Source organism: Rutidosis leptorrhynchoides, unplaced genomic scaffold (genome assembly GCF_046630445.1).
Source record: "Rutidosis leptorrhynchoides isolate AG116_Rl617_1_P2 unplaced genomic scaffold, CSIRO_AGI_Rlap_v1 contig424, whole genome shotgun sequence".
In the NCBI taxonomy this organism is placed as follows: Eukaryota; Viridiplantae; Streptophyta; class Magnoliopsida; order Asterales; family Asteraceae; genus Rutidosis; species Rutidosis leptorrhynchoides.
Window position 1 is genome coordinate 48,253 of NW_027266657.1, and position 21,496 is coordinate 69,748.

At 35.8% G+C, this 21,496-nt stretch overlaps 4 protein-coding genes and 1 pseudogene across 4 annotated transcripts; 3 read left to right on the top strand and 2 right to left on the bottom strand.

The window, feature by feature from the left end:
* Positions 1–906: 906 nt before the first annotated feature.
* LOC139883598 (inositol transporter 4) lies at positions 907–3,030 on the bottom strand. Its single transcript, XM_071867756.1, has 4 exons — positions 2,895–3,030; positions 2,641–2,711; positions 1,503–2,552; positions 907–1,413 (listed from the first exon to the last, which is right to left on the bottom strand). The coding sequence occupies exons 1-4, from the start codon at positions 3,028–3,030 to the stop codon at positions 907–909; spliced, it is 1,764 nt and encodes a 587-aa protein (XP_071723857.1).
* A 7,743-nt stretch (positions 3,031–10,773) lies between these two features.
* On the top strand, positions 10,774–11,549 carry LOC139883591 (ras-related protein RABA5a). Its single transcript, XM_071867750.1, has 2 exons — positions 10,774–11,113; positions 11,227–11,549. The coding sequence occupies exons 1-2, from the start codon at positions 10,774–10,776 to the stop codon at positions 11,547–11,549; spliced, it is 663 nt and encodes a 220-aa protein (XP_071723851.1).
* Positions 11,550–15,474: 3,925 nt separating this feature from the next.
* Positions 15,475–16,700, top strand: LOC139883592 (putative yippee-like protein Os10g0369500). The gene is made up of 3 exons (XM_071867752.1): positions 15,475–15,614; positions 16,214–16,322; positions 16,617–16,700. Exons 1-3 carry the CDS (start codon positions 15,475–15,477, stop codon positions 16,698–16,700), a joined length of 333 nt encoding a protein of 110 aa, XP_071723853.1.
* An 859-nt stretch (positions 16,701–17,559) lies between these two features.
* Positions 17,560–20,441, top strand: LOC139883599 (pentatricopeptide repeat-containing protein At4g16470-like). Its single transcript, XM_071867758.1, has 6 exons — positions 17,560–17,886; positions 18,121–19,072; positions 19,187–19,244; positions 19,748–19,892; positions 19,975–20,096; positions 20,189–20,441. Exons 1-6 carry the CDS (start codon positions 17,560–17,562, stop codon positions 20,439–20,441), a joined length of 1,857 nt encoding a protein of 618 aa, XP_071723859.1.
* A 367-nt stretch (positions 20,442–20,808) lies between these two features.
* Positions 20,809–21,488, bottom strand: LOC139883589 (probable serine/threonine-protein kinase WNK11; annotated as a pseudogene).
* Between the last annotated feature and the right edge of the window lie 8 nt (positions 21,489–21,496).

Genomic DNA, 21,496 nt, shown 5'->3' on the forward strand with positions numbered 1-21,496 from the left:
TTCTGTATTGGAACTGCTGAAAAAAAGGATGTTATATAGATAGTTAGTAGTATTTGGTCGTAGGAATAAGGTACTATGTTGTATATCTTTATGGATTGGAAATCACTTGTAATGGTTATGTTTTTGCTATTATAAATTGGATGATCAAAGTTGTAAGTGGACATCGTAAACAATTTACTTGTAGTAATTTTTAGGGTAGAAACATTCTATAGTATTTACTGCTCAAAACAATCATCTCAAACGAAATCAATCGTCACATTAAAATCGTAACTTGACGAAGAAGTAATATAATTTAGTTTGGGGTCGTTACGCGAAAAATAAAAATAACTACCGCTAATCGCGACATCTAATTTTATTACGCGTCTAATTTAAAATACGGGTGTTACAAGAAACTCCACTTAGATCCTACTACTAGCAAAGCGGACTCGAAGGATAACATAACCTTCCAAATCAATTGGGAGACTAACAATAAATAGACTAACACAAGGGTAAACAACCAATGGTCCCCACAAAATATAATAACATACAACCTACGAACTCCTATAACTAAGACCTTATGACTTCGCCAATGTCTAGGAGCCACCACCTGAATGCCGTGACTCAATACGTCGTACCAAAACTATTTTATGGTGGTGAAGACAGCCCAAGAATAATCGAGATCCGCCACCACAAAGCAGAGCTCTATATCTGCTCTTGAATGGCTTTTTTTGGTTATGCTAAGAAGATTTTGTACTGAAATACAAAAGAAAATACACAAAGTTGTCTCTTTTTAATATAACGAATTGTGATAAACAGAACACATTACAAATTTTAATCCTACACCACTTAAAAAGAACACAATGTACTGAGAATAGTTTCTTTTTTTACTACAAATTATTGAAACATAAGACATTCCTAGATAGATCATCATGTAGTAGAATACTCATCCTCCTTGGAAGGCTTGGATTTCTTTCCTCCAAAGCAGTCACAAATTGGTTCAGGCGTGAATCCTTTCTCCAACATCTTCTCAACTTCTTCAAACTGAAGTCCTTTCGTCTCCGGCACGAAAAAGTAAATCGCGACAAGTCCGGTGAAAGAGAATCCGGCAAATAGGAAAAAGGTACCGGCTGATCCTAGAGCTTTCGTCAATGTCAAGAATGTTTCGCTGACAATCAGATTCGAAACCCAGTTGGAGACTGCTGCGATTCCTCCACCGATTCCTCTGTATTGTAGAGGGTATATCTCGGAATTCACAATCCACGGCACGGTTCCCATTCCGGGAGAATAGGAAATAATGTACATTCCTAAGAGAATAACGGCTAGGAATCCGAATTTGCTCGGGCAACCATTCTCGAACCATGTCCTGTGTCCACCAGCTGCTCGACACATTTGCTTTATTCCTTTAGTATTCGCCAAACATGCTCCGGGAAGATACTGCAATTTTAACAGGATTGGTAAATTCCTTGAAAAAGTAGACAAAAATTGTATCTTCCTTGACAAGCTAGGTTTATGAATGTACTTACCTCATTACCAGCATGAGAGCAAAAGGCACATTCTGCTTTTAAGCATGACATACAGCTCCATTTTGCTGCATTAGGGGCAGAAGTATAAGTCGGACACGTACTGTTAGTTCCAAATTCTGATGATTCTAAAGAGCTGATTTTCGGAGCATGGTTGGAGGCTTGGATGAATACAATCGACAAGACGATAAGGCAAGAGATGATTCCAATCATGGAAATGATCATCATTTTTCTCCTCCCAGATCTATCCACAAATGCCATACTAACAATAGAACCGACAGCGTTAAGGCCGGACGTGATCAGAGAAAGCGCTAATGCCGTCTTGTTAGAAGCGAATCCGGCAAACTGAACGATCGTCGGACTATAATACATAACGGTATTGATCCCAACAAACTGTTGTGCTACTTGGACAGTTATACCTGCTTTAAGTCCTCGGCGAACAACTTTGTTCTTGAAAGCACCTTTCACTTTGGAGAAGATGTCTTTTCCCGTTACCTCCTCGTTAGCCTTCTCCATTTCGACGGATTGTTTCATCGCCGATAATTCATCTTCGACTTCGTCGGCAGGATAAATCTTCTCCAATATGGCTCTAGCCTCATCTATCCTGTCGTTTCTATAGAGCCATCTTGGTGATTCCGGCAGAGACAACATCAATACAAACTGAACGACGGCTGGAAGTCCGGCCACTCCGAGCATCCACCTCCACGTGCCAGGCGCGTGAGTAAACGCAAGATTGATGAGGTAAGAAAGGAACTGGCCGCCGGTAATGAGCAGACCGTTAGTGCTAACCAGAGCACCTCTGATTCTCGCCGGAGAAGCTTCGGAAATGTAAAGAGGTGCTGTCATGGAAGCCATTCCAACTCCCAAACCGACGAAAATCCTTCCGACGACAATCACCCACGGAGCTGGAGCAACCGCCATGATGATTGCTCCGATGAAAAACAGAACGTCGGCGGCCAGGATGGATAACTTCCGGCCAAACCTGTCGTTCATCCATCCACCAATTGCAGCTCCGACTATAGCTCCTGCTACAGCCATACTCACAATAGTTTCCTAAAAACAGCATTTTCAGAATTTCATATTATATTCAATCTCTAAACAAACATAATCAAGATCACTAATTATGAATTAGGATTATTACCTGAAGCCATGTCTTTTTACTGACCTCTTCGAAATCTTCTTTAATGTAAAGTAAAGCACCAGATATAACTCCTAGAGAATGAATTACCCATCAACACACAAAAGTCAATAACTAGGAAATTGAAATTAAATCTCAAATTCATTTTGCAGAAATTAGAAATTAAATCTCGAGTCGCGAAGCAGTCTGTTAGCAATTCCAAGAGGAATCCTCAGAGCGGGAGCCTTAGCGTATCGGAGTTTGTCCTTTTACGGTACCTGTATCATAGCCGAAGAGAAAACCTCCAATGCCAGCTGAAAGTGCTAATCTCATGATATAAGGAGTCTTCCATGTCGTCTTCCAACATTCTGTAAACTCAGTCTTATCTGTTCTAACTACACCTCCTTCCACCATTTTTTGAGATCTTCAAATCAAATTGTTTGATCTTGTTCAAAGTGATAGTGACACCCTCCTAACTGTTATTAGGATTGCTACAAGAAAATAAAAAGTATATTATATTAAATGAAATGAGATGAATAAATTACAGAAAAATCAATAAAGAACAAAAGTTTCGATAAATTTGTGGTGAAAATTTAGTCTTTGGACTAATTCTATGGTGAAATAAGGAGTCAAAAAGAAACCTTTTTTTTCGTGGTGGCCATTGACGATTGAAGTAAACATACTTTCTTTTATGAACTAATAACAAATTAACAACATATGGTTAGGCTAAAATCAAGCACTTAACAGTCTAATTCACTGTTTAAAGTTCAAATCTTTTTGAATCAAAATTTTTTCAAACTTAACAAAAGGGTATGTCCAAAGATTAAATTTTGAATGAAAATTCAGAATGTAAATTAAAGGGTATAGCAAAATCAAATCAACTACCTTGACTGTTTTAAAATTCAGAATTAACAAAAGGGTAAATTTAAAAGGAAAGATTAACCCCTTTAGACTATATACAAACATTTTATATGAACATGCATTGTCGTCTAAACTCAGAAGTTGACGAAACCCAGAAAAAAAATAAAAAATCAAACCTTGAATCAAAAATTCCAAATTAACAAAAGGGTATGGGCAAAGATTAAAATTTTAATGAAAATTCAGATTAACACAAAAAGGGTATGGCAAAATCAACTACCTTAATTATTTTTAAAATTCAGAATTAACAAAAGGGTTAACCTAAAAGGAAAGATTAACCCCTTTTTAGACTAAATACAAACTTTTTATATGAACATGCATTGTCATCTAAAACTCAGAAGGTGACGAAACCCAGAAAATAAAAATTCAAACTTTGAACAGAAATATGTTGGGCACGTGTACCAAGAAAACAAGTTTTGAAAAGCTCACCACACCAACTAACCCTATTAAATTCTTCTTCTTGTTCTTGTTCGTCTTCTTCTTCCTATGAATAAAAAGTTTTATAAGTTTGACAGCCTGAAATACATTTATAGACAGTGATGAGGTATAGGATTTTGATTCATTGATCGTTAATGGGAAGGTGTCGTGTCATTTCTCAATATATATTTATATTTACATAGAAAAAAGAGTTGCCAATAATAAATGTAATTTTGAATTTAATTTACTATTTTGTGTGTTTTTTTTATCGGATAACATTCATGAACAGATCAACAAAGATTCACTCAAATTCAAATGTCTCGGGCCTACAACTACAAGAACGGAATCTTTTTTTATTTTATTTTATTTTATAATACTCCGTATCTTGCTTTCTTTTTCAAACACACGTTCTAATATTTTCAAAACTATACAGTTTTAAAAATACCAATAATTCGATTCCATATCAATGAATGGAATTGACTATGTATATGTACGTAGTATTATTTTTGTTAATAAAGGTCTAATTTTTATCAAGCATAGGTCAAATATAGAAATTCGTCTCGATTTTGATCTTTTGGATAAGAATAACAACGACACCATGGATAAAATTTAAAAATAAATGATTGGAATAGATATTTAATATAGAGATTAGTATTATGATTCATAATATAGTATCATGTATCATTAAATATAAAATTTTAATTATTTTTATTTTAAGATTAGAGAAATAAAATCAAATTTTTAGATTATTTGTGACATAGTATGATGAGTCGTTATATTAAATCTCCATGCCAACCATTAACTACACTTTTTTAGGAGTACACTTTTTTAGGAGTAGATAATTGGCATTTTGTTTGTAGTGATTACTCAATTTTAAATTTAAATCCATAACTGAAAGAAAGAATAAATAAATGATATATTTGAAACCTGAAAATGGAAAAAAGAAGGCGTTTCCTAACCATTTCTAAGTTAAATGAGGAGTAGCTGAGCTGTGTTTTTCTATTTTTGTACAGAGATTTCTTCCTTCTTATTTTGCAAAAGATAAGGGCCATAAATGATTTTTCTTTCCCTACATCCAAATTTGCTTTGGATCCTATATCTTAGAGGATAAAATTATTTATTAAGATTAATTAATCGAAATCTTAGCGACTAAAATGAGTTGTATTTCAACAGAATATTACTTAATTCAGCTGCCAACCTCTTAAGACTCATCAGTTAATTAGATCACTGTAATATCATTATTTCCTTTATCGTATACGGATTCCGTCTTAAAATACATAATATTTTCACTAAATATATATTTATTTGGATGAATGTAAATTACAAAATATCATATAAAGGTAATACTTAATCGTTTTCAAAAATATTTGCGACTTTTAAATTGCTAATTTTTTTCCCTAGCAAACAACATCTGGCTTAAATTTTGTGTGAGATGTGTGCATGCATGAATTGATAGAGAACGACGAAATAAAAGTCAACCTAGTATTAATTTACAACTGATCACATGGTCTTTTATTACAGTCCACGTCTGTAACAAACCCTAACCGACTTTACAAATATTGCATCATTTAGCCCTTCAGCTTTATCAGTTTGTTCAACTTGCTCCTCTACAAGTAGATATATTAATATTTAATATATATCCTTAAAATGTTCATATTACTAGGATTGCCTCGCCTCAGTTTACATAATTGTCTCCCTAATAGCTTCCTATACTATGATTTATATACTAAAAAAAAAAACCTCGCGATTTAAATAGATAAACGGGCCAACCAAAATATAGTTCAATGATTAAGATATTTCTTTCTACGTGAGATCATCAAGTTATGGATCCATTTCGTGGGGAGCGGAATTTAGAATTTGGAATTTGGATGGGTAACTTATATTAAGTTTCTCATAAAAGGAAAAAAAAAAGGATTTTATATGTTCATCCGGATTCCCGTAGTCGATATATTTGCCATACAAATGCATTACAGAAAACGTGTTTAAAACATCTTATGGCCCAAATTGGCCCAGAACAATTTAGATTAAGGAACTGAAAAATTTAATCGGATCAGAATTCAGGCCCACATGGCCCAAACTAGAAAGTTTAATCGGAACAGAAAGTCTCCAAGTATCTTTTTTGTTCAAATCTGAGTCCATAAACAAATCAAGTATGCAATCTTTGTTTCTTTTATCGATTGGGAGCCGAAATCTCCGAAGCTTAGGAGCCGGCACCGTTCTAAATGAGCTGACCGAGTCAATACAAACATACAAAATTAAATAAGAGTCGTTTTGACTTGACAAACATTGGTCCATATGGAACAACAACTCATTAGAACCGATTTTGGAAAGGAAAAATTGCGTCCAAATGAGGTGACTCTAAAAAGATGCATAAACACCTGACGATCACTTGGGAGAAACATGCAAATTAAGTCTCAAAAGAGTTCGAGCGGATTCCAACTTGGGCCGTAGGACGAACTCAACAACCACAATCCGTAGAGCAGTCTGAAAGGTAGAGCCAAAACTTTCAAAATAATCGAGAGATTATCAACAATCGAACATATACATCCGAAACTAAACACAATGCTAAACAAATTTATGATCCTCTCTAAAATAATAACAAAAAACCTACAAAAGTGTGTTAAATCTACCATTACAGAAGATAAAAATGTTGATCAAAATAAATAACATAAATCTAAGACAAAATACATCACCATAGAGGATGTTAAATCTGCCATTATGAAAAAGAAAATATGTTGAGAAAAATAAATAACATAAATCTAAAGCAAAATACATCACCGTCCAAATCCAACTAGATCGAACCAAGGATCTTCCTAATGTCAAAAATACCACGAAATAGAGAACTACAACTTCCTGAAAACGATATTTATTTAGATAATCATCTCACCGGTGATTTTAAATACCAGATATTATTAAAAAAGATAGTAATTTAATCATGTAATGCAATGATACAAATAGTCTATATGATTTTTTTTTGGTACTCTATTAATCTGTTGAGAAAAAGGCAGGAAAAGATGAGATATAATTGGGTACCAAGTAAAGTCACATCAAATATGACAAGATTGCTTTAGAGATATGGAAGCACATATCAATGAGTCAGTCAGATTGAAAGTGAGATTCTAATCAAAATTTCACCACTGCTTTGCTTATTTATAGAACAGGAAAATATGACTCATGACATGAATGAGTGTGTGTAGCTTCTATTCTATCTTTTGGTTTTGGTTTTGGTTTGGTTCATTGAATTTGTATCGTAGAAGAAGACATTACAAATTAATTAGATTTTAGCAGGGTATGGAGGAGGTAGAAAGTCATACTCTCTTTCCCTGCAAAAATTAACCTTTTTGCATTCTTTTTACCTGGCTATGAAAACGAGGATTGACATACCAAACAACTTGCAAAAGCAAGACGTACGATAGGGATGTTCATGAAAATTCGAAATTAGAGTATCCGGCATGTCTAGATCGATAGAATACCCATTTCGATCAAGATAGAACGGTAATGAAATGGTTAAATGCTAGTCGATGGAATACTCGTTAAAAATATATAGAATTTGTAAGAATAATATGAAAATATGTAGAATTACCTAAGTGTTGAACTAGTGGTACTAGTAGATGATAAGAATAATTAGACAATTACACTTAATTAAGTAGTAATTTAGATTTTTTTTTCGTAATGTGTATTTATTTCTCTTGTTGAAACAGAGAAGTACATATTTTGAGAGTTCTGGCTTATCCATGGTGCTCCCACCATGCCCTTCTAGGCTTCTACTATTTATGGCACTTTGCTCAGTCATGGGGCCACATCTTCTAACTTGGTTTTTAGTGCATTTCTTTTTTCAGGTACTTTCTTACTCTAATATTATTGTTAATTGTAACCTAAACCTAATTTGGTTGAAATTAGTATCTTAGGTGGGAATTTCAATAATTAACAATTCTAACAACTGTATTGATGCCACCATGAAATAAGATGTTGGGTGAATTCGTAAACATATTGCATCCTTAGAAGATATCATATGATCTATCTTGAAGACAATACTTATCGGAAAAGGCAACCTCTCATACTTTCGTTTACGATGCATTTAAGAGAAAATGGAATGAAGAATAATTAGAGTAGATTCAAGTTTACAACCGTTTACAATACATCTTGAAGAGAAAACTAAGAGCTTCCTCTACATACTGCCAAAAGGCACTGTCATTTTTCTTATTGTTGTAGGATCTTGTCCATTGACCATAATGAAAGGATGGGGACTTTAATGATGGATTGATTATTTATTGCCTAAAAAGAAAAATTAACATATCATGTGAATTCTGTTTTTAATTGAAATGATTCATGTGATTAACCACATTGTTAGCACATGATTAGAACTAAAATTACATTAAAAAAAATAGAACTAAAAAGTACTACTTAGTACTTACAAATATCTTACAAAAAGATTACAATGACACACCCCATGATATAATATACTACTATATTTTTAAAAACCCTAAAGTTTGTTTTATTCTTTGATTTACCTCTTTATTCTAGTATTTCTGAAATATAATAATAAATATTAGTTTTATTCTTTGATTTACCACCTTGCTCTTGTAGTATTTTTCGAAATAATTAGACCCGATTCTTTTTTCTTCACGACTCAACTTGTCTCACTTTAATTAATTTTACCTCGAAATATATATGAATTCATATCACTTAATTATAATTAAATAAATTAAATTTATATCATTAACTATAATTATATTATACCACTCTTAATATTTTTTACTGTATAATATATATTTAATCACATCGGAACCATCCCACTTATCAACCTCTAAATTATATTATATGACTCTTAATTCTATTTATAATATACAATATATTTAATCACATCGAAACCATTACTTTTAACTCATCCAATCAATCAATATCACATCAATCATCCGAAATTACAACAAAATACAATTGAGTTGAGACGAATCCAGACGAAACGAAACGAAAAAAGAAGATCATTAAAAATTAACGATATCAGCATAATTACTGGATTCGAAAGAAATAAATAGGTCCACAATAGGCCCAATCGAAATTGTAAATCTGGTTTGATTCTCTCCCAATCTCTCTCTCGTTTCTTCTTCGTCTTCTTCTTCCCCCCTTCTCTCAGAGGACGAAACGAACCGTTAAAAACAAAAAACATTTCGATTGACACATTTCGTATTTGAACAGTTTTCATTTCCAACCAACCAGATCCTTTCTTCTTCAACGCTTCAATTCTGATTTGATCATAAATACAGCAAAGATAAAAATCAAACCTTTTCGAGACTGGAAAAGCTTATTCATCTGGTATGTTCAAAACAAGGCCACCCCCGTTACTTATTTTTTTCTTTCTTTGTTACCCTTTGTTCAAAGTTCAAACTTTTTTCCAGAATTTGTGGGGTTCATCCGAGAATTTGATTTGCTGATTAATCCATGTTTAATGTATTCTATTTTTGTATGCCTTGGCTCAGATGACTATGAGCTTATCTGGGTCGTATTTAGTTTTTTGTATGAAGATTGATCGTGTTTGATAATTAGAGGTGTGATTTAGAGGTTAAATCAATCATAAGTGACCTCAAAATGGATCAACTGAGCTAACCCTTTAGTTTAGATCTTACTAGGTTGTAGAGAATAACTTTCTACAAGGTTTGACTTGTTAACACTAATGTAAATGATAATATATATATACTTTTTTTTTTCATTTCTGGGATATGGAATTTGTAACTTTTATCCAGAATAAGGTAGCATCATGTTTGGAAGTGACTAATCGTGCTAGTTTTTGTGATTTCGCTGCATTTTTTGTATCGTTTTTAGCTTACCGGCACATTGCTTCTTGAATTTTGAAATTGATCAGCGGAGTTTTTTTGATATGATGTTGAAAATTGTTAATGATCCATATGGAACTCTCCTAGCTATATATCCATATTGTATGCATAGTTCAAACTGCTACAGTGCTACTGTTTTTTCTCCGGCACCATTCACTCTGCTTAAATGCACAACGCAATGGCACTGACGGAGTTGAAAAAAGTTTTAAGGTGTCTGTTTTTTAAATCGTCAAACTAGAAACAGTTTTATAATAGCTTAGTGGTGGTATGATCATGTTTCTGTTTTTGCTTCCAGGATTTACGAACCCTGTACTAATGTATCAGCAAGTCGTTAGTAAATTGGTTTACTCGCACAGAAATGTTCTTTTGTCTTCATTACTCGACCCAGTACTTGTTTTTGGTTCTCTGATTGAATAAGAATCCAGACATAAAGTTTTCGTTGGTGTATTTTATCATTCTGACCATCCATCCACCAAGGGGGTAGTCTTATTTCACTAAGCCACGTATTCAAAAATATAACTTTGAACTACTTCCTCCAATTGCAATTTCTTTAACGGTCTAATTTTTATTTTCAGGGTTTGGAATATTTGTAGAGATCTCCAAATAGATCTGCCAGTGTACTGAGAAATTGAAGGGTGTAGTACAAGTTACTCTTGTTTACTCTACTTGCTTGACATAAGCTTCACATAAGATAGGTATATTCTCCATCCACATTGTATTTGAGCTTCCTTTTATATTTTCCTTGCAATGTGTTCACGATATACCTTACCTGCCTTTCAAGTTTTTTCTAAAACAAGTGGTCTTATTCTTTTCTTTCCTGAAAATATTTCTCCCGTCTTGTAAGTGAATTATTTAATGCTTACTTGTTGAGTATATTATTTTTATAGGCGTTATGGCTGTCCCGGAATTGAAAAGATATATATTTCAGGAATGCTAATCATCCAAAACACGAATCTTTAGAGGGAGTGACAATTTCTGTGAAGCTTTGAAGATGGCTTTTTATTCTGAGGATGAGAAAACAGAGGATTACCTATTCAAGATCGTTTTAATTGGCGACTCAGCTGTTGGGAAATCAAACTTACTTGCTAGATTTGCTAGAAATGAGTTTTATCCTAATTCAAAGTCAACCATTGGAGTAGAGTTCCAAACACAAAAGATAGACATCAATGGAAAGGAAGTCAAGGCACAGATCTGGGACACAGCAGGCCAGGAACGGTTTCGTGCCGTTACGTCGGCATATTACAGAGGGGCTGTTGGAGCTCTTCTGGTTTACGACATCAGTCGACGACAGACCTTTGATAGCATTGGTAGATGGCTTAATGAACTTCATAGTAAGATTCCAACCATTCCCTTGTTTTGATAAAATTTGATATAGGTCCTATTATTTTTGAAACATTCAAAATCATCCCTATTTAACATATTTGTGGCATTTTGGGTTTATCAGCTCACTCCGACATGAATGTAGTCACCATACTGGTCGGAAACAAGACAGATCTCAAGGACGCAAGGGAAGTGTCGACGGCAGAAGGCAAGACCTTGGCAGAAGCACAGGGTTTGTTTTTCATGGAAACGTCGGCTTTGGATTCATCGAATGTGATGGCGGCGTTTCAAACAGTTGTGAAAGAGATATATAATATATTGAGCAGAAAGGTGATGATATCTCAAGAGCTCAGAAAGGAAGAACCTTCGTCGTTGGGAAAGACAGTTGTTCTTCAAGCCGAGGGAGAGCAAGAAGCAGTTGCAGAGGCCAAGAAAGGATGTTGTTAGTCCTACTCGATTTTTACTTGTAAAATCATGTCCTTGCCACACAAGTCTGTACAAAAGTTGTTTTATTTTATGAAATGTGGTCGAGTTCTTGTCGAAATGTTTTTTTCTTGCAACTGTATTTCTTATCGTAATTAGTCATGGTTAATGAAAATGGCCCAACACAAGGATTATTTACAACAATGAACAATACTATTTTCTTCTTTTACGCTCCCAACGGGATTCAAAGGTGCTTTACCCATTAGGCCACTGTCGTGTTGGCAACGATAGTATTTTCATGTTAACTCATTATGAACGGAGAATCTTAAGAGGATAAGAACTATGAGGACATAGTAAGATCCATTCAAATGATCCATTTAGAGTTTAGAAAATTCAATTTACACATGATAATTAATTTCCAAAAAAACAAAAAAGAATTAATGTATGATAATTGTTTTTTTGTCCATCCCTGAAGTGTCAATATGCCTTTGGGATATGAAATTCTGTGTAGCTTTCATCCAAAACATGTCGAACATGAGATAAACACTTTCCAGGAGACTAGTTACTGGATATGCATTTTCTTTTTATATAAATTGGGACTCTCAGACCTGGCAAATCTCGAAACAGTACTCACTCCACTTATACGTTGATATTCGCCGAAACAAAGTATCAAAACAATGCAGCAATTAGCTCTGGTAAGCAGCTTCCTCATCCTTGCCTTCACCAGCTTCCAACCATTCCTAGCTTCTGCTGTAGTGTATGATGTGACAGGTGAGCCTCTATTTCCAGGACAATCCTACTATGTCGTTTCGGCCATCTGGGGTGCTGGAGGCGATGGAGTGAAAATAGGCGGGGATGGAAACAGCAGCTGCCCCACCGATATTGTCCAAGCACAATTCGATTTAGATTCTGGAATCCCGGCAACATTTGTCCCTCATCTGATCAAAATTGGTCTAGTCCCAGAATCTTGGGATCTGATCGTCAAATTCAATTCTGAGTGGATGCCATTCTGTGGGGACAACTTAGTCAACGGTAGATGGAAAGTCGGGGAGAAAGACGCTGAAACTGGACGACGTTTTCTGACGGTAGGTGAGAACAGTGATGATAAAAACATGTTTCGATTCGAGAAAGGCCACTTTCCAAGTTCCTACACGATTAAGTACTGTGCTGACTCTGGATCAGGCATGTGCCAGAGTTTAGGAATTTCTTTGAGAAAGGGATGCGCAATCTGTTTTTGATTGACGATGCTGAGACCCATCTGGCTTTGAACAACGATGTTGAGACCCGTCCTTTCGAAGTCGTGTTTGTGAAAGCTTGATTCATACGGAGAGTACGGTATGCATCCCTGATGAATGCTTTTAGTATTAAGTATTAGCTGTGTGTCGAATATTCCTAGAGTAAGGACTAGAATTCTAGAATGATTCTAGCCAAACTCTAATGTCTAGTTGAATAATCCTAGCTAGAGAGTACTCCAGGAATACTCATGAATGAATATTCGTAGACTGCTCCAAGGCTATAAACATATCCCTGATGAATGCATTTTGTATTTTCTGACAGTGTTGAATAATCCTAGAGTATGGTCTAGAATTCCTGAACGATTCTAGGCAAACTCTACAGTGTAGCTGAATAATCCTAGTTAGAGATCAATAAAATAAAAGTTCCTAAAGTAAAGTCAAATTTAAGTTTTCTAATTTTAGGTTCATCCAAATTGACATTGCGCGTTAAAATTTGATCAAAAAAGAAAGCTATAGTACACGTAAAATTCGGCTCTTTGGATTTTAACCATTAACGCCAAACCTAACATTAATGGTTGTTAATCAGAATCAAAAATGCCATCTACCTGGCCATATATACAAAAGATAACAGATTCATCTTCCTCCTCCTCATCGTCATCTTCTTCATCTTCATAAGTTGTTTTCAGTTTGCATTGATCGCTTCCGTTGTTTTCATCATTCGTTCCTTATACGACCAAACCTCCTTTGTCGGAAAAATCCAAAATTTACCAAGAAAGTACAAAGAAGCGGAGTAATTAGGATAAACCATGTTACTGCTTGTCAAGCTTTCATGACACCAGGAACAAAAAATCTATTCTTCACCATTCTTTTTTAGGACAACAAGCTTATTATTTTTGACATTTAAAAGGTCCATTTATTAAAGTTTAGACGACTCAACTTGCGTATGAAATAATGTGCATATGAAATAAATGTGTGGCTTTCATCAAAAGAATAGTTGGTGAATACTCACTCCGTCCCGGAAATACCTGCCTCTTTGGCAAAGAGGCATAATGTATTTTCGGACGGAGGTAGTATGAATTATCTTTTTCTATAAATTGGAACTCTCAGGTCTTCAAATCTCCAAACAGAACTCGCTCCACTTATACATTCCAAACCAATTAAATATCAAACAATGCAGCGATTAGCTCTATTTTGCAGCTTCCTCTCACCAGCATCCAACCATCCCTAGCTTCAGCAGTAGTGTATGATGACGGAGGTGAGCCTCTGCTTCCAGGAAAACCCTACTAAGTCACTTCAGCCAGAACGGGTCCCAGCAGCAGCGGCGTCAAAATATACGAAGACAGCTGCCCAACCGACATTCTCCAAGCACTCTTCAAGTTTGATGGTGGATACCCATCAACATTTGTCCCTCACCAGCTTAAGACTGGTCTAATCCCCGAATCCTGGGATCTGATCGTCAAATTCAAATCCAGGTATATTAGGACCTGTGGAGGCCACTAAATTGACTGGAGATGGAAAGTCGGTGAGAAAGACGCTGAAACTGGACAACGTTTTCTGACGGCAGGACCTGGGAACGCCGATGATGATATTAAGAACATGTTTCAAATCGAGAAATCCAACTTTTCGAATTCCTCCTACCCGATTAAGTACTGTGCTGCCTCTGAATCGGGCACTTGCCAGAGTATAGGCCTTTACTTCGGGGATGAGAGCTATTTGGCTTTGATTAAAGATGCCGAGACCATTCCATTCCCTGTCGTGTTTGTGAAAGTTTGATTGATACGGAGGTACCGTATCCATCTCCGATGAATGTGTTTAGTATTATGTATTAGCTCGATGTGTTGAATAATCCTAGAGTATGGGCTAGAATTCTTGAATGAGTCTAACAAACTTTAATGTGTGGTTAAATAAATCCTAGCTAGAGAGTACTCCATGAATACTCATGAATGAATATTACTCCCTCCGTCGTCAGCAAATACATGCCTCTTTGAGAGGCATGTATTTCCGGAGGGAGGTAGCAAGTATTTTCTTATCGTATGCATTTTCTATGTCTACGAATTGGAACTATCAGGCCTTCAAATCTCCACACAGTTATACACATAAATCATTCAATTGCATGATATTCTCGAAAAAAAACTATCATTTCAAACAATGCTGCAAGTCGCTATAGTTAGCTTCCTCTTTCTTGCCTCGATGCCTCCAGTGATGTCGACGGGGCAGGTTCAGGGCGGGGACATATTTCGACTCCCGTTCTCCATAAGGAATAAAATTTCATCCCTAACTTGCTCCATTCCCCATTGGGGATCGCGTAAAAGATAATTTTCGGGACGACGCTGATAAGGTTCAGATTTTCGACGTCGGATTGACATCAATAACTTCAATTACTTAATATACTCCCTCCTTTTTATAATACTTGTCTATTTTGATTTTAAAAAGTAGATGTATCTAAACATATTCCCACGACGATATTCTTGTATGCATATTATTTTTAAGATTTCGATCTTCATGCTTAAACTTTGTTGAAATTGGTCCATATACTTTATAATATTTCAAAAATAGATCCCTATACTTTCATTTTTATCATACATAAAAAGAAACGTATATATTGTGTAATAGAACCGTATTTCAGAAATATCAATTCCATTTGTGTCCGAGGAAGAAGAAAAAGAAAGCATTTTTTTAATTCACCATTTGTAAATCTCGATCGAAAGAATTAAATGGGTCGATTGTTCATAGAGGATATGGGTGGACCAGTTTACAAATGCAAGAGTTGCAATGTCGACTCCGCTTCTCCCGACGACATCTACTCCAAGGAATTCCGGGGCCATTTCGACCGCGCTTATCTGTTCACCAATGTGTACGTCGAGTTGTTGATCGATCGATCGATTGATTTCTATTCATTTCAATTATGGGTTTGGTTTTGTCACAAGCTTGCAAATTGGATTCTGGGTTCATTGTATCTAATAATGGGATTCTGGGTTCATTGTCTCGATCAAGTATTAGAAAACTCTGAGAAGGATTTTACTTGTTTGCATTGTTCTGGGATTTCAACTGATTGGTTTTGTGGTGCCTTTTGTATTGCTCTGGTTGAAAATGTAGTATGAATGTATGTTTGTGGTAGATATTTCAAGGAGTAATGCAATGATACATTCTTCTCATTGTAAGCAAATTTATGAAAGCATGCATCGTTTCTACCAATTCAATTTAGAATTTCGTATAAATTCGACATGGTTAGGTGGTAATGAATAGTGCAAGATGAATGTAACTCTAGTCTCATTCAGCTATTCAAGAAACGTGTTGTGTCATACTGCCTAGTTCGTTTTATCGCTCTGTTATGGTAAACGATGATGTTTCGGAGTACATAGATAATTTTTCATTCGTACAGGTTATGGATTTTCCCTTAGCTTTGTGTTGTTGCTCTTGTGTGTTTAAGGTTTCTAATGTTGAGAATTTCAGGGTGAACATATTTCTTGGCCCAATAGAAGAGTGTATGCTGATTAGTGGATTGCATACTGTCCAAGACATCTATTGCAGGTCCTGTCAACAGATATTGGGTTGGAAATATGTAAGTTTCCGCTTCTCCGATTTCATCTTTATTGATGTTAGATGGCATAAACCTATTGTTGTTTCTGCCTCCTTGAATACTCGCTGAATGCCCTTTACATTTATATGTAGTCGAGTTATGGAACTTTCACCGATGATAATGAAAATTAACATGGAACTGTTCTAGAGAAAATGTGCATCTATTCAATAGCAGAATTCTGATACGGATGATTTGATATCATGTTTTTTGTCTCCGGCATTTCGGAATTTCAATTTTCTGACCTTTTCTTTTTGCATTGCTAATTTATGGATTTAGGACAAAGCATATGAGGAGGACCAAAAGTACAAGGAGGGGATGTACATCCTGGAAAGGGAATTGTTGCTGAGGCATGGTTGGTGATCCTAATTCCAATTGAATGGGTATAGAAGAAATCTCGAGATGAAATGAAGTACAGATTTAAGGCTATCTTGTTTTACACTACATACACACTATCAGTAAACTAAGTTAGATCAGACATGATTCATTTTGAACATCAATTGACATACTGAATGAATGTCTTGTGTTGTGCAGACAAGTTGTTAAACATTCACCAGAGTTTATGTTTTGGTGATTTCAGACTTGGTAGTATGACATTTTACACTAAATTCTAGTAATGTATATGAACATGCATCATTCTTTCATGTTTTGCTTCCGGACGAGTGTCATTGTGGACAATCTCAAAAGTGATAATGTATATTCCCTCCATTCCTAAATATTTGTCCATTTTCTTTTTCTTTAGTTCATCCAAAGAAAAGCAATGTATCTAGACATATCGTCATTTGGAAAGTGGCAATCGTTATCAAAAACCCGGTTTGAAACGCTTGCGCACAAACCAATTTGTCGAATTCAAGTGTGAATATCCTGTCATCATGCTTACAAAAAAGAGAGAATGACTAAACTTGAATAATAATGAATACTCTAAACATGATCAAATTTCTGACTCAATGGCAAAAGGGGTATAAACGTCGCCAAACACTAACGTTGGGGGTTCATCACACTAAAAGAAAAAACTCAGGGATAATAACGGTGTTAACATGAAACATAAGGGATGTAAATTACAATTTCATCCAAGTTTGATGGATGCAGAAATAACAAACCTAGACTCGGTAAACTCGATTAGCCCCTTCTCTTGTCGTCGTCGTCTTCCTTCTGTCTCTGTAAAAAGTCAAAACCCTTAAACCCTTCAATTAGCAGCAAAGCAAAATCTCTCTCTCTAAAAATGAAGTCTTTGATGGCTCCCACGTTTGCTCCACTCTCGTTTCACCTATCAAAGAGAAACCCATTAGCATTTCTTTCATCAGCTTCAAAATCCATTCTTTGTAATCATTACCCTTTAAATCTCCATATCCCCAAGTTCTTGCATAATCAAACCTCGGCGGTTTCACCCATATCCCCCATTTTTCCAATTCGATGTCGAGCTCTGCAATCTGATGCTTCCCAGAAGTCACACGGAGAGATTCACGTGATTGTGGGCCCAATGTTTGCTGGAAAAACAACCAACCTTCTTCGCCGAGTTCAGGCTGAGAGAGAAAATGGCAGGTTTGTTGTGTATTTTGTTTTTGGTTCTTTGTTGTTATGATTTGATTGTTTGGTATATGAAGTAAAATTAGTTAGTTTAGTATCAAATTACTTGTTTTGGTATTTGAATTTATCGAATTGTTGTTTATATTGGCTCGTTTGTCGGTTTTAAGCTTTGCGACCAAATAATTATTAGTGAATTGTGTTGGGTTCTGATGGAATGAGATTGTCACGTTGAGGTATTCCCAGCTTTCAGGTCAAGATGGGTCATAATAGTCTCCAATTGGACAAAATCTTAAAAGATCTGTGTACTACTGGAAGATTGAGTGAAGCTGTCAATCTGTTATGTGATTCGGGAACTAGAGTTGAGCCAAGTACTTATGCTTTACTATTGCAAGAATGCATACATAGGAAAGAATATACAAAAGGAAGAAGAATCCATACTCAGATGGTTGTTTCTGGGTACTCTCCTAGTGAGTATCTAAAGACTAAGTTGTTGATTTTGTATGCAAAATTAGGGGATATGCAGACTGCCTGTATAATGTTTGATAGGTATGTCGAGAAGAGTTTGATCTCTTGGAATGCGATGATTGGTGGGTTTGTTCAGAAAGGGCTACAAGAGAATGCACTAAGCTTTTATCACAAGATGAGAGAAACAGGTATGATGCCTGATCAGTATACATTTGCTTCCGTGTTTAGAGCTTGTGCCACATTAGCGTCTTTAGCTCATGGTAAGCGAGCTCATGGAATCATGGTGAAGTGCCATTTTAAAGCAAATGTGGTTGTCAATAGTGCTCTCATGGACATGTATTTCAAATGTAGTAGTATTCCTGATGGGAAACGTGTATTTGATAAATCATCAAACAAAAATGTTGTTACTTGGACTTCTTTGATATCTGGGTATGGCCAGCATGGAAAATTTGTAGAGGTTTTGGAATCCTTTAATAGGATGAGAAAAGAAGGCTTTAGACCAAATTATGTTACTTTTCTTGTTGTTCTTGTTGCATGTAGCCATGCTGGTTTCGTTGATGAAGGTTGGAATCATTTTTCCTCGATGACTCGAGATTTCGGAATCCAGCCTAGACAACAACATTATGCAGCCATGGTAGATCTTTTAGGACGTGCAGGAAGATTGCAAGACGCTTGTGAGTTTGTTTTGAACTCACCTTGTAAGAATCATTCAGTGATATGGGGAGCTTTACTGGGAGCTTGTAAAATTCATGGCAATCTTGAGCTGGCAAAGCTAGCTGCCAAGAAATTCTTTGAATTGGAGCCCAAAAACCCGGGAAAGTATGTGGCCTTGTCCCATACTTATGCTAATTTTGGTTTTTGGGGCAATGTTGCAGAGGTTTGGGAGACGATGAGGGATTTTGGGATGAACAAAGAGCCTGGTTTTAGTATGATTGAGGTCCAAAATGATGTCCATTATTTTTTCAATGGTGATAAATCTCATGAAAAATATGAGGATATCCATGAGATGATTCGAGAATTGTTGCAGTTTAAATGACGTTGGCTGTATCAGATTCAAGTGAAAAATTATATGTGAGTATCTATTTGCTGTCAATTTTTCTCCACATAGGGCTCGAATGGCTGAACTTTGATCAACCTGTGAGTGTACCGCCATTTATCATATAAGTTCAACTTTTCACTTGCTATGGAAGCAAAGTGGCAACCAAGCTATATATGCATCGTCTAAGAACTCTGCCATTCTTGGCTTGATTCCCTTTTGGACTTATTCATCTCTAACCAAATAGAAATACCAGCTGAAAGTTTTTTTCGTTGCTTCTGAAATTATATATTTCCTGTATGTCCTCCAGTCCAATTTTGCTTGCATCAGATTGTACTTCTTGCTCATGGCTCATTACTCATTAGTCATTTATACCATGCAGGAGTGTCGCAATTGTAAAATCGAGCAAAGATAACAGATACGGATTGGATTCTATAGTGACTCATGATGGCACGAAATATCCATGTTTTCCATTGACCAACTTGTCATCGTTCAGACAGAAAATTGGCGTCGCTGCTTATGATCAGGTATTTTCATCTCACAATATCTTTGAATATATCTTGACTATTCTGATTTGTTTAATTCTTACGATTATGATTATTGTTACAGCTAGATGTGATTGGCATTGATGAAGCTCAATTCTTTGAAGACCTTCACGACTTCTGTCAGGAAGCTGCTGACCATGATGGCAAAACTGTGATTGTTGCTGGTTTAGATGGTGACTACTTGAGGTATTCTTTACATTTACACACTGACTCTATACCGATAACTATTTGAAATATGTTTGAACCCTTCTAATGATGAATTAAAATAATGTTGACAGGAGAAGCTTTGGTTCTGTGCTTGATATAATCCCTCTGGCTGATTCTGTAACCAAATTAACTGCTCGATGCGAGGTTTGTGGGAAACGTGCCTCATTTACTTTGCGAAAGACAGAGGAAGCAAAGACGGAAATTATCGGCGGTTCTGAGTTCTACATGCCTGTTTGTCGGAATCACTATGTGAGTGGGCAAGTTGTCAGAGAAGCTTCTAGAATCGTCGTTGAATCTCAGAAGCTTCATTGTGTCTCCTCCTAAGATGTCCAACGCTTTTTTCCGAGTAGGCTAGATGAATTAGGCAGTGAATTAACGAACGATTTAGGCATGGTATAAGTATGTATCAAATCCTGGCTTTGTTAAGAATCTAAGTTAATGCGCTCTTTTGTGTATAACTGATATTTATTTTATAATGTTATCAATGTTGACTAGCAAAACATAATTAAGTAAAGATTGCTAGCAAAACAATCTCTAAACCAAATGGAAAATCTCTCTATAGACTACATAGAGGAAGAATCAGTTAATTAGCTTTTCTATGCGTGTCTTTAATTTCACAGCATAATTTTCTGAAATCTTGAATTGTCAACTCCAAACCGGTATCTGAATTTTCTTCAGTTTCGTCGAAAAATCAATCCTGAAGGAGCTCGGTAGCCGTCGGCCTCTCCGATTCCTTAGCTAAACACTTCTCAATGAACGCATTCACATCAGGATCCGTAACCTTGCTCATTGTCATCGGCTTCACTCCAGATAAAACATTCTGAATAATCTGAGCAGTAGCATTATACTCACTATATGGAATTTCTCCTGTCACCAGCTCGAGCACGGTCATTCCAAAAGCATAAATATCAGCAGCCTCTGTATAACTCTCATTGAAAACCTCTGGCGCCATAAACTCCGGCGTCCCAACAACCAAATTCACGACATGGCTATCACCAACTATAACCGTAGAAGTTCCCAAGTCTCCGACTTTAATCTCTCCACTATTCCCATTGATGAAAACATCAGTACAATTAATATCGCCATAAATTATACAAGGCTCAAAAGTATGCAAATATTCTAGAGCTGATAAAATCTGTTTCAACCGCCTCTTAATAGCTTTCAAAGAAGGTTTACTGTATTTCTTCCTATACTCTCTCAAATTTCCGACGAACAAACTTCTGTGATGAAGTTTAAAGTCGATCTTTCTCGATCAATCCATTCGTGGTAAAAAGCTACAATGTTCTTGTTGTTGATAAGTTTAAGAAGTACCTCCGAGAAAATACTCTTCAATGTAACTTCATTATCCACGAATTTTCTTAACATGACTTGGTTCCAAG